This window comes from Olea europaea, chromosome 6, assembly GCF_002742605.1.
Source record: "Olea europaea var. sylvestris chromosome 6, O_europaea_v1, whole genome shotgun sequence".
NCBI lineage: Eukaryota > Viridiplantae > Streptophyta > Magnoliopsida > Lamiales > Oleaceae > Olea > Olea europaea.
The window spans coordinates 21,947,232-21,963,310 of record NC_036242.1 but is presented as its reverse complement, the minus strand read 5'-3'; the positions used below and the strand labels follow the sequence as shown (position 1 = coordinate 21,963,310).

General features: G+C 34.4%; 2 protein-coding genes and 2 long non-coding RNA genes across 5 annotated transcripts in view; 3 read left to right on the top strand and 1 right to left on the bottom strand.

Moving 5' to 3' along the window:
* Nucleotides 1-1,992, top strand: part of LOC111395271 (protein PECTIC ARABINOGALACTAN SYNTHESIS-RELATED-like) — a 7,535-nt gene extending 5,543 nt beyond the window's left edge. Inside the window, exons 8-12 of the mRNA XM_023021256.1 lie at nucleotides 7-110; nucleotides 212-355; nucleotides 473-596; nucleotides 687-878; nucleotides 1,137-1,992. Coding sequence (XP_022877024.1) covers nucleotides 7-110; nucleotides 212-355; nucleotides 473-596; nucleotides 687-878; nucleotides 1,137-1,496 — 924 coding nt within the window. The 3' untranslated portion in view covers nucleotides 1,497-1,992. The remainder of the gene's footprint in view (nucleotides 1-6; nucleotides 111-211; nucleotides 356-472; nucleotides 597-686; nucleotides 879-1,136) is intronic.
* Nucleotides 1,993-5,614: 3,622 nt separating this feature from the next.
* On the top strand, nucleotides 5,615-10,538 carry LOC111396167. 2 transcript variants are annotated; one of them, XM_023022500.1, is made up of 14 exons: nucleotides 5,615-5,805; nucleotides 6,269-6,428; nucleotides 6,627-6,884; nucleotides 7,188-7,362; nucleotides 7,563-7,624; nucleotides 7,770-7,933; nucleotides 8,050-8,147; nucleotides 8,283-8,341; nucleotides 8,430-8,564; nucleotides 8,641-8,879; nucleotides 8,982-9,141; nucleotides 9,597-9,672; nucleotides 9,750-9,812; nucleotides 10,148-10,538. In XM_023022500.1, the coding sequence occupies exons 1-14, from the start codon at nucleotides 5,756-5,758 to the stop codon at nucleotides 10,366-10,368; spliced, it is 1,920 nt and encodes a 639-aa protein (XP_022878268.1). In that variant the 5' UTR covers nucleotides 5,615-5,755; the 3' UTR covers nucleotides 10,369-10,538. The 2 variants fall into 2 exon arrangements, with proteins under 2 accessions (XP_022878268.1, XP_022878269.1); XM_023022501.1 differs by having other exon boundaries at nucleotides 5,616-5,805; nucleotides 9,765-9,812.
* Nucleotides 10,539-14,099: 3,561 nt separating this feature from the next.
* On the top strand, nucleotides 14,100-15,289 carry LOC111396166. Its single transcript, XR_002702954.1, has 2 exons — nucleotides 14,100-14,443; nucleotides 14,919-15,289. It is a non-coding gene; the product is annotated as an uncharacterized LOC111396166 (long non-coding RNA).
* A 253-nt stretch (nucleotides 15,290-15,542) lies between these two features.
* Nucleotides 15,543-16,079, bottom strand: part of LOC111396165 — a 4,109-nt gene continuing 3,572 nt past the window's right edge. The window contains exon 2 of the long non-coding RNA XR_002702953.1: nucleotides 15,543-16,017. This is a non-coding gene — a long non-coding RNA (uncharacterized LOC111396165). The remainder of the gene's footprint in view (nucleotides 16,018-16,079) is intronic.

Here is a 16,079-nt window from a genome sequence, read left to right as displayed (position 1 = left end):
GTCAAGAACATTCCGAAATATGCTCCTGCTCAGTTCTACATTGACAATGTTTTGCCTCGAGTCAAGGAGAAGAAGATAATGTCCTTGAAACCTTTTGTTGATCGACTGGGGTAAGTAGTTTTAAACAGTATAATTCTTTTTATGACCTTCATTAGCTTTATCTAAAATTCTTTATTAGTTTACTACTGCTGTGACTCTTCTTGTTCATCAGGTATGATAATGTTCCTCCTGAAATCAACAAGCTAAGGTGTAGGGTAAACTATCATGCTCTTAAGTTTCTTCCTGAGATTGAGCAGATGGCTGATTCTCTTGTATCAAGGATGAGAAACCGAACTGGCAGTTCAAATCCTTTCATGTGAGTGACTTTGGATCTGTCTTGGGTAGTTTTGCTGAAGTTAATTTTTGTTCAACAATTTCCATTTCCTTTTCCACGAGGAGTTTTCAATAATATTTTTCCTACCAAATGTGTCAGGGCTCTTCATTTAAGGTTTGAGAAAGGTATGGTGGGCCTATCATTTTGTGATTTTGTGGGGACAAGGATGGAGAAAGCTGTAATGGCTTTATACAGACAAAAGGAATGGCCTCGGCGGTTCAAGGTAACCAATATTATGGTCGAAATTTGTGCCATATAAAATGAAATAGCAAAACTAATACATTTATCCTCTTTCTGGCACATTATCTTGAAGGATGGTTCCCATCTTTGGGCACTAGCTCTGCAGAAGCGGAAGGAAGGGCGGTGCCCGCTCGAGCCTGGTGAAGTGGCTGTGATGCTTCGAGCTATGGGCTATCCTAAAGAAACTCCTATTTATGTTGCTTCTGGGCAGGTTTATGGTGGACAGAACCGCATGGCACCACTCCGGAACATGTTCCCCAATCTTGTAAGTTATTTTCCCTATTCCTGTTTAACAGCTTATCTTATTATAGGATCAAAATGCCAATAGCTTCTTCAAGTTTATTTTTATTCTTTTCATTCTACATGCGAGACACAAAATTACAAATAGTGGCACTATTGACGAATTGTTCCTGTTTTGAAGTGATTCGATCCAACTTTTCTATATGTAATATGAATAGAGTAGAAGCATTTTTGAATTGGAAGCATATTGTAGTCAACTCTTTTCATCGAGTATTGGTGACAGGTTACAAAGGAGGAACTGGCAACCAAGTTAGAGTTAGATGGATTCAGGAAGCATGTGACGAGCTTGGCGGCTCTAGACTTCTTGGTCTGTTTGAAGTCTGATGTCTTTGTGATGACTCACGGAGGAAATTTTGCTAAATTGATAATTGGATTTCGTAGGTACATGGGTCATCACCTTAAATCCATAAAACCTGACAAGGGTCTTATGTCGAAATCTTTAGGTGATCCGTACATGGGCTGGGCCACCTTTGTGGAAGACATCGTTGTTACTCACCAGACTCGAACTGGATTACCTGAAGAAACTTTCCCCAACTATGACATTTGGGAGAACCCTTTGACACCCTGCATGTGTAGAGCCTGATCGTGTTAGTACTCGTAGTGTAGCACAGACCATAGGATATTCGTTGAAAGCATTTCCTCGAACAAATGTGCCCACGTGCATCAAGAAATTTGTCAAATTTAATTTTGCTTTAACTCTTAGTGCATGTTTGGTATGAAGTGATCAACAGTATAATGAACAAAATTTTAACTTCTTTGATACTCTCCAACCAAACATGACTTAAAGTTTGAGCAATACCATAATGCACTGTTGATGCTATCTTGGAAATTCAGTGCAGAGAGAGAGAGAGGTCAATGAAATGTGAGTGTATGTTACTGAGGCTTGGAGGTGGGTAAGCCCTTTAGGGTCCAAAGATGTGATCCCCAACAAGATGAAACACTGCAATTTTGTATGGGTTTATGCTTAATCTATTGTATAAATTATGATTACACGGTACAAATGCCATGTTTATTATGCTGTATGTCCAATTTGCTTTATCAAACGTGTTTGGTAGCAATTTGAGGCTATTTTGCCTGAAGCTATATTGGATTTAGTTTTAACAGTTGGAACAGTAACAATGAAAGTGGCACCCTCTTTAGTAGGATTATATGAGCAAATGCTCGAACCAAAATATGTTATTACTGTGGGAGCCTATATAATTGTAGGAGGGACATTCAATTAGGCGTGGTGATCAGTTGGACAATTGATTAATTAACATATTCTCCTTTCTTAAGGTCAAATTTTGATTGTTTTTAATAATCATTTTTGACTTCGAAATTTGAAATAAGTTCTTAACTTGTAGAAAGATTTTTAGCTGATTTTAAGGCTGTCTATTCAAAAACTCTACCTGCACAAACATCCTGTACATTGTTTATTGTATTACTTTGTGGCCTCCGAAGTTGAAATAATTGTATCTATTGTAACTTTTATCTGGACTATTTGACATTGGTTATGTTGGTTAGCATGATTAACTTAGCCTAGTTGTCCTTTTCTCGTGGCAGGTAACAATTAATTAACTATCAGTAGTAATTTCAAAGAGTAATGTTATTCATAGTCGGTCACTGTGATAGTCGTTTTACATAGCATTCTACATCGGTTTGATGTATTAATGTAATAGTTTTTTATACCTTATATATCAAATTATTAATTACCACACAGGTCATGTAGGACGGTTGCAATTGTGAGTGATTGCAAATAACATTATTCAGATCTCATTTATTTTCCATTTTTTGAAGAATGAGTGAAAAATATAGTCGTTACGGATTTCACATAAGAGATAAAAATTCAAATTTGGTGACTTGATGTAATAGATAACGATCATATTTTTCATTTTAATAATGAAAGAATGGGAAACAAATGGGGGTTCACTTTCAAAAGTCTAGGTTTTCTTTGTCCTATTGGTAGATAAATAAATTAATAATTAATTAATTAATTAATGAAAAGCAATATTTATAAGCAGAAGTCCAGGTTCCTCCTCCTAATTAATCGCATTCAAAGAAGACGAAGAATAAGATTGATGTGATAATCTACCTAATCAAGCTCCTATTTGTGTGATTCTTGGTATTCTAGGTAATTGTTTCAATCATCAATCAACATACTTATAAATTCCCATTGGCAGGATGAACTGAAAAACAAAAAAAAATTAAAGAATAAATTATTTTTCCTAAAGTTAATACATAAAACATAGAAAGTTAACTCTGTTAACACAATCAATAAAACTAAAATATAATAGCACGAAAATTAAAAATAATAATAAAAATAAAAAAACATCGTCAAATTGAAATCAATTTCTAATGGAACTTTCATAAAAGATGAAAATTGAGGCCGTACTGCGCCGTTTTGTGGAAATAGTAGAAAAAATTAAAAATAACAAAACAGACTGAACAGTATCCGGGCATGGACATCTAGGAATTGTGTCCTTAAAATCTCACCATGTTATGTAGTTAAGATTTGTGTGATAAAACAGAATTAATTCTGGTAAACCCAACAGTGAGAATTGTTGGATAATTTGATAGTGAAAGGGTTGTTATGAAATGCACAAATAATTAAAACAGAGTTTAATCAACAAGTGTGTGATTAAATACAATAATATAAGAAAATATTTATAGTATATGAACCACAAAGAAAACAGGAAATGAGGAAGGAGGAGGAAATCCGAGGCAAGTGAAATGTCATTCTTTCCTTGAGACAATATTGTCCCACAACAATCCTCACGGATTAAAGCACTTGTCTACCAAAATACAATGGATAAGACTTGTGGTTTCAAAATTGAGAATTTGGTTATGTATAAAAATTGAAAAAGTAATTTTCGTATTAATTTTGACCAAATATTTGGACTTGATCCAATAGTCAAATTACAAATGTAAATATGTTAACTTATTTTGTTTGTTGAGTAGATCGTTTTGATATATTTGGAATCTCAAAACTAATTCTGGATGAATAAGAAACTACGGTGCAAAGTTGGAAGAAAATAGAAAAAACTGGCCTGAAAAATTGTCTCACTTCGTTGCTCGCCTGTCGCTCATGCAACGGGGTAGAGACAGGCAGGCAAAAAGTTTTTGTACATATTTTGACACTGGCACTCATGCGAGAGGTCATCAATATGCTAGCAATAGCAAGTGATGCTTCTGTTTATAAGGTTGCGAGATTTAATACGCAACACTTCAACCACAACCCTTCATCTTTTATAAATAGCATCATTTTGACGTCCATAATACATTCCATATCACTTTGGCATTAAGAATTGCGTTGAGTCTTTTGCAAAATCATCCAAACTATCTTCCTTGTAGAGAGGGAAGTTCTGTCAAAAAATTCGTTGGAACTTATGGTTTGAAGTGCTTCCATCACAAGTTGTATTTATTATACCTTATGAGACAAGTGCCATAATCTGTGAGCACCATTATGAAACAATATTGTCTTAAGTAAAGAGTGACATTTCACTTGCCTCGGATTTTCTTCTTCTTTTTTTCCTGTTTTCTTTGTGATTCATATTCTATAAATATTTCCTTATATTATTGGGTTTAATCACACTCATGTGGATTAAACTGTCTTATTTGTTTGTCCATTTCATAACAACCCTTTCACTATCAAATATTCAACAAGAATAAATTGTATTATATGTGACACAAATTTCTTTTTCTTTAGTCACCACTCACATATAAATGAGTGGAGTCGTTATGCGGCTAAAGAGTCTACGTGAAATATATAAATGGGCTAAAAAAAATCACTTTCTTATATCAGTTTGATTTCTATTCCCAATTTTAATTGCAAATATATAAAGATAAATTCCTTCAGGATATCATTATGTGAGTGGAATTCTCATACAGACGAAAAACCTAGTTGTATATAAAATTTCTTGGTAACAAGCCCTCAATGTTTGGTGGAAATGGCAAAATTTTTCAAAAACGATTTCTTTTTTTCCAAAAGTCAAACGTTGCCTATTTGAAGTACAATAGACTCTTGTTTTTAGAGTTTTTCTCTATCGTGTTTAAGTTGGTGGAACTTCACTATCACAACATATTTTATTGAACGCGCAATTTATATTCACTTTATGACTGCATATTTCATGAAATCCAATAACTTATAATCTCAAAATATTTTGTCAAATTGGGGCCATAAGTTGATATATTTTTTTTTTTTGGACAATTTTAGCATTTCATTGAGCCATCCTATGTGTGTCGTGCGATTAACATCAAAATAGATGTTTTTCGTCATGCAGATATTGCATGCTTAATGTTAAAAAGGTTGGGGATATGAATGTGCAAATGAAAATTTGGAAACATTAAGTTTGATGACGTCCTAAATGTATAAAGTATAAACAAGTGGTTTGAAACTAAAAATAGCATATTAGATCATATCCAATAGTGGTGCAAAATATATTTAAATTGTGATTTAAATTTTCAAAGTGATCGAAAACTTCTATAATGAAAAGGTGCGAAGAAAATGGAAATTACATTTTTTTAATAGAAGATATAAAAGATGTAAATTTACAAATTTTTTTTATCCATAAAAGACAAAAAATTTGACTTTAGTACTTTTACTGAAATATATTTTGATTTTAGATCAATCAAAATATAAATAAAAATGCAAAAATGATTTTAAAATATCAATTTTACACGATGAATGGGTCATGGGAGGCTCTTGCACCTCAAATTTACATCCCCTCTAATATACATCCACGTCATTGACATTGAGCATGCATAGTCAATAACAAGATACAAGGATCCAGCATCAACTGCAGTGACTGCTACTTTTTATGTCGTAATCTCTTTCTTCAATTTCTGAAAGCAGTGATTTCGACAATGAGGTCTTGTTTTATTATCTGTTTTTGCTTCACTTTTCTGCTTCGAAGGTACTTTTTCATCTTTTATCACTTTTAGCTTGTATCCGTAATTCTGTCGGTTTAATTTGGATTAGTGTAATTTCAAAATTTTAAGTGTTGATTTTTTAATTTTTTTCCCCTTTAAATCTTCTTTATTTTGTATTTTTGTGATCTTTGAGGAAAATCCAGTTCTTCAAGTTATTTATTTTGAGTGAATCCCTTTTTTTTTATTCTTCTTCTTGATGATTGGTTCTTGTTGGAAACCCAATTCGATTTATTGTTTTTTTTTTTCTGAAAGCAATATATATAATGGAATATCTGATCAGTAAGAAGATGATAATTCAATTGCTTGCCACTTCTGTTGAGCGATTTAATGAATTTTGATTTAATTTGTTTTAATAGCTGCAAGAAAGAAAAAAAAAAGCCCCAATTATGTCTAGAAAGATTGAATTTGAAAAAGAAAATGATGTTTGGGTTGGTGCTTTTTTGTTAGGGTAATTTCAGGAACCCGATTTCGAGGTCTAACAGAGCTTGCTAGCTCACCACCCAGAGGTTGGAATTCTTATGATTCCTTTTGCTGGACAGTTTCAGAAGAAGAATTTCTTCAAAATGCTGAGCTTGTTTCTCGGAGATTGCATGCCCATGGCTATGAGGTCCTTAACTATTTCTTGAAAATAATAGCTTTTAGACACAATCAATTGGGTATAAAATGGTTGTTTTTGCATATTTAAAGAAAATGTTAAGTGTTTTCTTGATTGATAATAGAAGTATAAACAAGTTACTGTGTGTAATGGCTAGCTGATTTTCTTGTTTATTTTTATTTTTTTTCCTGACCATGCGATTCTATGCAGTATGTAGTGGTGGATTATCTTTGGTATAGGAGGAAAGTAAAAGGTGCTTATGTTGATTCTCTTGGATTTGATGTGATCGATGAATGGGGAAGAATGATTCCCGACCCAGAGAGATGGCCTTCCTCCAGGGGTGGGAAAGGCTTCACTGAAGTGGCTAAGAAAGTTCATGACATGGGTTTGAAATTCGGTATTCATGTTATGAGAGGTATCAGTACACAGGCATTCAATGCAAACACGCCAATCCTTGACATTACTACGGTAATGAAACTAATGGTCGATGAAAAAATTTAAATGAGTTTATCTTTGTTAAATGACTTGTATTCTTTGAGGAGATCTAAAGTATAGAATCCTCAAATGTATACACTTGAGGATGCTCATAGACAAAAAACTTGAAAGGCTTGTTTGGGGTTCAATACTGGACTTTATTGAACAATACAATAGACAATATTAGCTTTTCTACTCTAGTTTAGTTTATTATTGCGCAGTCCTCCTTATCAAACATGTCATAAGTGTGTAGCCTCTGCCCCATTTCTTCACTTGTTGACTCTAATGAATACTCAGGGCAGTGCTTATAAAGAATCGAGACGGGAGTGGCGTGCAAAAGATGTAGGAATCAAGGAGAGGGCTTGTGCATGGATGAAAAATGGTTTCATGAGTGTGGATACCAAATCGGGAGCTGGAAAAGCATTCTTGAGGTCCCTATATAAACAATATGCCGACTGGGGTGTTGATTTTGGTAATTTTACAAATCTACTAGCAAAGAGAGATTTTTTCAATTCAAAGAAATAGTATAATTTAAGTTCTTTGTCCGTTTCTTGGTTTCGGCCTGTAACCCATTTTTGTTCTCCACCTTGCCTCTAGGTTTGTTTTTATAGAAGCTCAAATATGTTTTTTTTGGCTATTGCTAATTTCTGAAGTACTTCTGCTTCTTAACAGTGAAAAATGACTGTGTATTTGGTGATGATTTAGATCTAGCCGAGATAAGTTATGTTTCTGAGGTATGTATATATGCTGCATACATTTATTCTCCCTTTTTTTTCCTCACTAAAAACTCGTGAGGAAATATAAAGAAGATTAAGAGCATAAACATTTTTTATTAAAGAATTACTAGCAAGTTCAGAATCTTCAGAGAAAATCATGCAGGTCTTGACACAACTCAACCGCCCAATCCTGTATTCACTGTCTCCTGGCTCTAGTGCATCACCAGCCATGGCAAGGGATGTAAATGGTCTTGTGAACATGTATAGGGTTACAGGGGATGATTGGGATTCATGGAAAGATGTTTCCACTCATTTTGATGTTGCCCGGTATATTATTTTTTACTGAAATTCTGATTCATGCCATTTTCATGGTCTAGTCTATTACTTATCTTTCCATTTACTTGTTATTGTGTCATTTTGCTTTCTCTCTGTGTCTGGATTAGGGACTTTGCTGCTGCTAATATGATTGGAGCAAAGGGCCTGAGAGGCAAGTCATGGCCTGACTTAGATATGCTTCCGTTTGGATGGCTTACTGACCCAGGTAAAAACATAAAGTCCAATTTTCTTTCAGGTGTCCAAGAAGGAAAATACTACTACTGATTACATTTGAAAACTATTTTGTTCCCTTAAACTCATTATCTGCATTTCGATTAATGAACACCTTATTTGTTGACAGGTTCAAATGAAGGCCCTCATAGAAAATGTAATCTTAATCTAGACGAGCAAAGAACTCAGGTATTTTTCTATAACTTCTGCCAATTTCTCATTCAAGAACTTGCAAGGTCAAAGGTCATGCAATGACCGTGTGAAATTCTTTTGACAGATAACTTTATGGTCAATGGCCAAGTCTCCTCTGATGTTTGGAGGAGATATGAGACGTCTCGATGAGATCACATTCAAACTCATCACGAACCCAACTCTATTAGAGATAAACTCCTTTAGCACTAACAATGCAGAGGCATGTTTTGACCTTAGCTCAACTTATTATGAGACCTAGTTAGGATTCATCTCTGAATCCATCTTTTAATTTGCAGTTTCCTTATATTACTAGTAGCTTAAGCCGACATACCTGGACCAGCCTATCGAGAAATCAGATGAGTAAGGGTATCACAGATTTCCATGCGTTGGGTCTTACAAGCTGCAAAGATGACAATGCAAGAGGTTGGTTGGCTAGAACTGTTGACGATGATCTTGAACAAGTCTGTTGGAAAGAGAAATTAAGTGAACTTCAAGTGCCTTTTTGCCTATACAAGAAACATCATCTTTTGGAATCGTAATAAAAGCTTCTCATTCACATAATCTTTTCTCTTAGATTATTATGAGCATAGTATCATCAGTTTTGTTGATTTATTTTATTATTGACATGCTGATGCAGAGATGAAGAGTTGACATATAACCACTTATATGATGGAAAAGTCCGTTTGTTTGCGACAGAGAGGACGGAGTTCTGCCTTGGTGCTTCTCCGCATAAGAAGCTTACTTCCAAAGAGTTTAAAAGGGGTTCGTTTTCACCCTGCAGACGGGAGGCCAACCAGGTATATTTGTATGAGGTTTCATACCTATTTCTCATTCATAACTTGGATGTTGCAAAATTTAATTCTTGATAAGAGTTCTTTGTTACTTTCCAAAAGTTATTACACTTGATTTTACCGGGAAGAGTATGTTTACTTATCTGGAGGAATGTACTAGGCTACCCTAAACTGTAAGAAGTGCTTCTGAATCTTTCTTAAAATTGGAAAACTAAATTTGTGTTTGAGGACACTAGTAATTATTGAAATATCCATCGAAAACTCCATTAATGGGATTCCTGCTGCCCTTTCTTTTATTATTCTTTACTTTTCACTTATGGTTTGTATTACACTGTCGAGTCTATCTAGTAATACGAGCCTTTCTAGTACCACATACCAAACCTGCATTTATAGACGTGGAGCTGTTTTCTCGATGATTATTGAGCTTGAACTTTAACAAATAATTCATTGGATCTGAACAGATGTGGGAGTTGAACAGTAACGGAACCCTAACAAATAGCTATTCTGGTTTGTGTGCATCCATAAATAGAGTCAAAGGTGACACTTCTTGTACATTATCTTTAATTTAGAGATTACATTGTTTTTCTAATTTTTTTCCTCTAGTTGCTATTTAGTTTACTTTCATGCAGCCAATTCTCCTAATGGAGCTCGCGCATGGATTGCAAAGGGAAGAAGAGGTTTAAATTTTCGAACTTAAATTCCTTTTACATTTTTCCAAATCGAAACTTTTTTGGGTCGTAGATTTTAATCATGAGAATGGATCAAGAAAATAGAGATTGAAGTTCATAAATCTGATTCAGCGACTCTCTTAATACTCTATAAATTCTAAACAAACATCAAAACTAAAGGACTATTCTTCTCCAACTACGAAGTGGAATTCAGGGGATTATCTTTTATATGTTAATATACAAGGATGACAGGTTGATTCTTGACACGGCGATTTTTACATGTATTTAATTTTTTTGACGCTCTATTTTAATCTTTTATTTAAATTGTTTTCTTTCTTATTCAGGAGAAGTATATGTTGCTTTTTTTAATTTGAATCCCGGGAAGACCCTGGTATCTGCAAAGATAAGAGATTTGGACAAGGCACTGCCTGGTCGAAAATTAAATTCTGCTTCATGCAAATGCAGAGAAGAATGGAGTGGGAAAGACTTTGGAGTTGTAAAAGATTTATTGTCTATGGAATTAGTAAGTCATGGAAGTGCACTTTTTGTGTTGAATTGCAATTAGGGTACACAGTTCATATCATATTATGACTCTATGAAGTGTTGATGTACTCTATATATCATTGAATTCTGATCTCATTCTGAGATAATGCAAGCCTGTGATACGAAATGTTGTAATTTTCTATTATTTTCGTTGTATGTATGAATATGCGAAGATAGTGTCGAATTGATTCATCTAAAAACTTGAGTTATTTGACACGTGAGATATTCATTTATAATTGTGTCCCGCTACCTACATCCAGTTTCGTTTGTTACGGCCCTGCAAATTTAATTCATTTGTGTCAGAGGTTTAGCACGTTAAAAATCTCATAAATTAGTTGCAAAAAATTTGATTTTGCTTTCGTTTGGCAGCAAATTTTCACTCCAAAAAAATCAATTTTTGACCGTTATTTCACTCTTCTAATTGTCATTTTTGACTTCTTCAGATCAATGCAATATGCAAAATATACAGTGGCAACTGGCAATGAAGAATACAATGTCAATGCAATCAAATTTAATGCATGTGATAGCAAGGATAATCAATTGTTGTCTCCGTTTTATCAAAATTATGAGAATGATAATAATTGCGTTAACTTTACAAGTGATGATTACAGGGACAGAGTGGAAATAGTGTACGACAATTACAAAGAATCAAAGATGATTTTCATGTGATAAATAAAAACAGTATTACATTACACATTGTTAACGTTGATAGATAAGGATAGTGTATAAAGTTTTAAGACATGCTCATTACAAAATATTGAATAAGATTGAACAATATAATAACATTTTAGTCATCTTCAATATTGCACACTAACTCCGACTCGACATTTAAATTAAGTGGCATCTCATGCACGTAGATACGTGGATCAACATTATACATGGATAGTTAGAATTGATATTCCTCTAGCAAAATATTAAACTTTTGGTAAAGTAATCTTGATGTTTGACATTCACACTATACAGCAAGTAACATACATGAACAAAATCAAATTAAAGGAAAAACTGAAATAATTGATAATTAATTAGTAGTCAATCGGTATAGAAACTCGATGCTCAGTTTTTACAGATTTTTTTATTGTATTCTAAGAGATAGATGCTTAACAAAAATCTCAAGCACTTGCTATAAGGAAACGAATATGTTTCGAGGTCAATATAGTACACAGGCTTTGATTTGCTAATTTCTACGTTTGATGATAATTATATATTATCAATTTGTTCTTTCTTTAACAATTGATATTCCACAATTTTACTATAAAAATCTATCGTAATAATACTATAAGAATCATTAGAACTCGTTTGCTAAGTAATAGTAGACCCAACTCGACCATTCTTTCCTTGGCAAATCCGACGACTAAATATATTATGCTCTCTATTATTGGAGATATTTTTTATTTTTAGTTTTTGCTATGTTTCAACTACTATTTTATTAGGGTATGTAAATTTCTACCATTATAAGGAAAGTACTAATTGCATTAATTGATTGAAGTTTATTAAAATTATTAGAAAACCCAAATAAATTAGAAATTCATATGAATCAGTTGTCTCATATATATAGCATTTCTTGAATAAATCACATAATCAATCTTCGGTTAATTAACTAATGCAATTTAATCTTTACAAGTAAAGGCCTGTTCATTATATATAAATCCACAGCATTAGTTGGTTTTTAACATTAATTGTTGCAATTCAAGAAAATATCAATTGGTGATGGATTTGAAGCGTGTCGGGAAATGCAGTCGTCCTGTAAATTGGAATCAGACGTCTTTGTTAGACCAAGTCGGTCTCAAGTTTCTTTGGTACAAAAGAAGGGAGTTTCTAATTTTTTCCAATCAAATTATTGGCTAGAAACTCGCCGTGAAGGATGCGTCGATGATTGAAAAGTCGAATGTACCATGTGAAAGTTATTGGCTCGAAACCTCGAGACCTATTTCTGCCACCAATGAGGCCATGTGATTGGAGAGTCGAAGCTGGTTGTAGAACCCCAGGTATGTTTGGGTGTGGTATATGGATTTAAAAGTCTTTAGGGCTGAAGAAAATGTAGGGACGGCAATTTGAACTGTCAAAATTGAAAATTGCGGTTAATCGAACCGAATGGGACAAAAAAATCGAACCGACAGTACAATGGAGCGGATATGACATTTGATTTTAATGAACTAGTTCGGGGCGGAGCGGGTATGGTATTTACGCCATGGAAAATGCTGTGTGTACACCTCGTGGTGTACACACGGCTTTACACCCCCCTCACATGGAGGGGGCCCATGAATATTTTATTACGTGTGGGCCCCCTCCATGTGAGGGGGGTGTAAAGCCGTATGTACACCATTGTGTAACACACAACATGGTCCTTACGCCATAGCCCCTAATCGAATCAATTAACCGTTAGAAAAAAATGATAAATTAATAATAATTGGGCTTTCCATAATTTTTTGATTTTTTCTATGTTAATTACTTAATTTGTTTGGCTCAAAATGTCTCGCCCGTTAGCAATTATATTTCAGCCCAAGTATGAAATACCCAACCCTAACAATCTAACACAAAGGCTATTGAGGCACAAATGTATTATACTTTCATTGGAGAATTCTCGGCAGCCACTTCTGCCTTCTGGGTCTGCCAAACGCGGAGTCGTTGATTGTCGTCCGTCCGCCTCCGTCCATTTGCAATATTTTCTTCTCTTTTGACCTTCAGGCTTCTACCACTAATGAGTTTCTCATCTTCTTTTTTGATAATTTGAATTTGCTGTGAACCCACTGCAGCCTTTTGGAAAGTGCTTCTTGGAGCTTATAGGATGCACAAGAATATGGAGTTGGGTGCTTATGTTGCAGAGCGTGTATTTGAACTTGACCCCTATGATTCAGGTCCCCATGTGTTGCTCTCTAACATCTATGCCTCTGTTGGTAAATGGAGTGACGCTGCAAAAGTGAGGAAGATTATGAACGAAAGTGGGTGAAGAAGGAACCTGCTTGTAGTTGGGTTGAGCTTGAGAATGCTGTAAACATTTTCGTGGCAAACGATATTACACATCCACAGAGAGAAGTGATTCGTAGAATGTGGGAGAAGATCGCGTCGAGACAATACTGAGTGCAAAATTTAGACAACTCTATTTCAGATTCTTTTGACTAGTTCATCATAAATTCCATTTTCTCATTGTACAGATTTTTAATAAATTTTGATAAAAGTTGATAAGACACATAATTAAAAAAAATAGATAATAATTGAAAGTCTCATTGAGTATGACTTAAAATTTTATCGGATTTTTAAGCTGCCCCAAACATGGCTTAAAAATCATTACACGTGCATATGTATTTTCATTTTGCTCCTTGTTTAATGGTGAAGGAATTGTATCCTCCAACTTGATTGGTAAATTGCAATACACTTTCAGACTGAAACTTAAGGGTCTCAATCTTTTACCTTTTCCATTCTCTCTACACACTCATACCCTTCTCTTTATAAAACTTCCTTGTTATGGACGGTCGTTACCTACAAATATTCAACAACGTTTTTCAGCTTTTTACCATTTTTTGGCAGAATAGTTCTACTCCTACAAAATTAGTGTACAAAAGTGGAGTGCCAAAGTGTGTTGGCAAAATTTGGATCATTGATTTCAAATGATTTAAAAATCTATTTTTCAAATGACTGGTGTAGATTTGATTTTGTAACTTAACTTTGCAAACCTCCTTTGTCATTGTAGCATAGCTCTTTTTGGCAATACCGAAACACGCTTTCCACTGCCCTAAAACAACCCATTTCTTCTTTCTTCTAATGACAAAGAGAATTTTTTTTCCAATAATGCTACTTGTTCAAAGTAGCTTGACAAAGGAGACTTACAAAGTGACGTGTACGGCTCAGATTAAAAGGCATTGGACAGCTAAGATGTTGGCAGAAATCTTAAACCATTTACTGACCCATTCAGAAATTCAAACCCCATTTACTACCCACTTAGAAATTGAAACCGGAGTAGAAGAGAGGCGAAAGTTTTGAAATTAGGGCGGTAAAAACGAAGCGGGATTCCGACTGATTTTCACGTTGCTTGTTTCATCGACGAATCCGCATTGAACGTGATTGCTCCTCCAGTCCATCTTCTCCATCTCCGAAATCGGGTACGATATGAATTTTTGATTGGAATTTAGTTGTTTAATTTGAGCTGAAATTTTAGTCACCAATTATATGTATAGAATGTTAAGCATTGCTGGGCATGGAAATTTCAGAATTTTGGTTGGAATTTTGTTGAAGGTTTAAGCTGAAATTTTTAATCACCGGTCACCACTACTATATCTTTCACGTCTCGATCTCTCTTACAAAATATTCCAAAATTTATTTCCAGTAATGCATGATTGTTCTCTAGCATCACCCATTTGTGCATTACCAGGTGAGAAGGGTTCTAAAAGTAGGGGAAAGTTTATTTGTCTTACCTTAGCAGATCACGTAGGAGTGGTGATTTCCCGTAGTTTATATATGATGAATATTTTTATATTTTTCTGTTCCCTAGTTTATTCATAATTATAATTAACATCGTTTGCATAACGGCTAATGCAGAGAGTTAAGTTTTGTTTTCATTATATGAAATTCTTGCAGAACTACAATTTTCGGCAAATGCTCAGCTCCGACAGTCTCTTTGTGCTTCCGTCGTCGTCACATCTCTGGCAATCGCTCAACTCCAGTAATATTAGCGGCTAAATAACGAAGAAGAGCTCTTGATTTTTGTGAATGTGAACGTGGCGGTTAGCCGGGGAAAATGGACGAACACGACATGATTAGTGGGTTATGTTGAGCTAGTTATGTTATGTTCAATAGCGGCAAGGTCAAAATCTTAATTTGTTATTTTAGAGTAGTGCAATGAATTGGTAGATTTTGGTTGAAAGAGATGACTTACTTCAGGTACCTTGTCTTACTAGCACATTGAACGTTTGGTTAATTATAATAACAAGAGTTTGGAGTTTGTTAAATGTGATGGTTATGTTTAGTTTAAACACATCCAAATTTATTAAAATTTATGTGTTTCGATTATAGTTAGTTCAAACATAGACTAGCAAGAACCGAGAAATGTCATACTGTTGATAAATGGAAAGACTAGCTTCAAATTTGGGATTATGATGGAGGTAAAACTTTCAACACCATCATGACACTCTTCTAGTGAGTGTTTAGATCGTGAATTCAGTGTGCATTTGTAATCTATATACATATTAGAACATCTATCACTATTTTACGGAGAAAACAAGAATTTTATACTTGCTAATATTTACATACATTAATTCCATTTCTTATACATAAGAAAACCATGTAGATCATATAGTTTTTTCAGAGATAGACAGTAGGCTACCTCCACAAGTTTATTTACATGTGTATATATATTTAGAGAACTTCTATAGTCTGCTCTGGCTATTTCTACTCTTACGGAACCTCCATAAGAACTGATAATCCTTTGCCTCACAACCTAATTTCATAGCTTCACAAAAGGCATTCACGCTACTACTTTTTCCACGGCTTGTCCACTCAAATTTCACCCAATTGTTGGGTGAAAATAGAACCAAGGTCTCAAGTTTTTGTTCACGACTTCATTTCCATGAATTGTTTGTGCCTATTTTTATTGGTATCTACTCTTTCGGTGAGTGGTGAACCACATCATATCACGACTATTATGAGTTGCTTCCGGATACTCGAGTTGCTACATATTCTGCAAAGAGAATGGAAATTGTGTGTTAGCTTCTCGACGATATACCATTTTCCGTTGCATTC

Excerpts from the sequence above, each read along its gene's own strand:
- LOC111396167 (XM_023022500.1), top strand. The coding sequence starts at position 5,756 with ATGAGGTCTTGTTTTATTATCTGTTTTTGCTTCACTTTTCTGCTTCGA. Across the intron at positions 6,885-7,187 it reads CAATCCTTGACATTACTACG|GGCAGTGCTTATAAAGAATC; the intron begins GTAATGAAACTA and ends ATGAATACTCAG. Across the intron at positions 8,342-8,429 it reads TAGACGAGCAAAGAACTCAG|ATAACTTTATGGTCAATGGC; the intron begins GTATTTTTCTAT and ends TTCTTTTGACAG.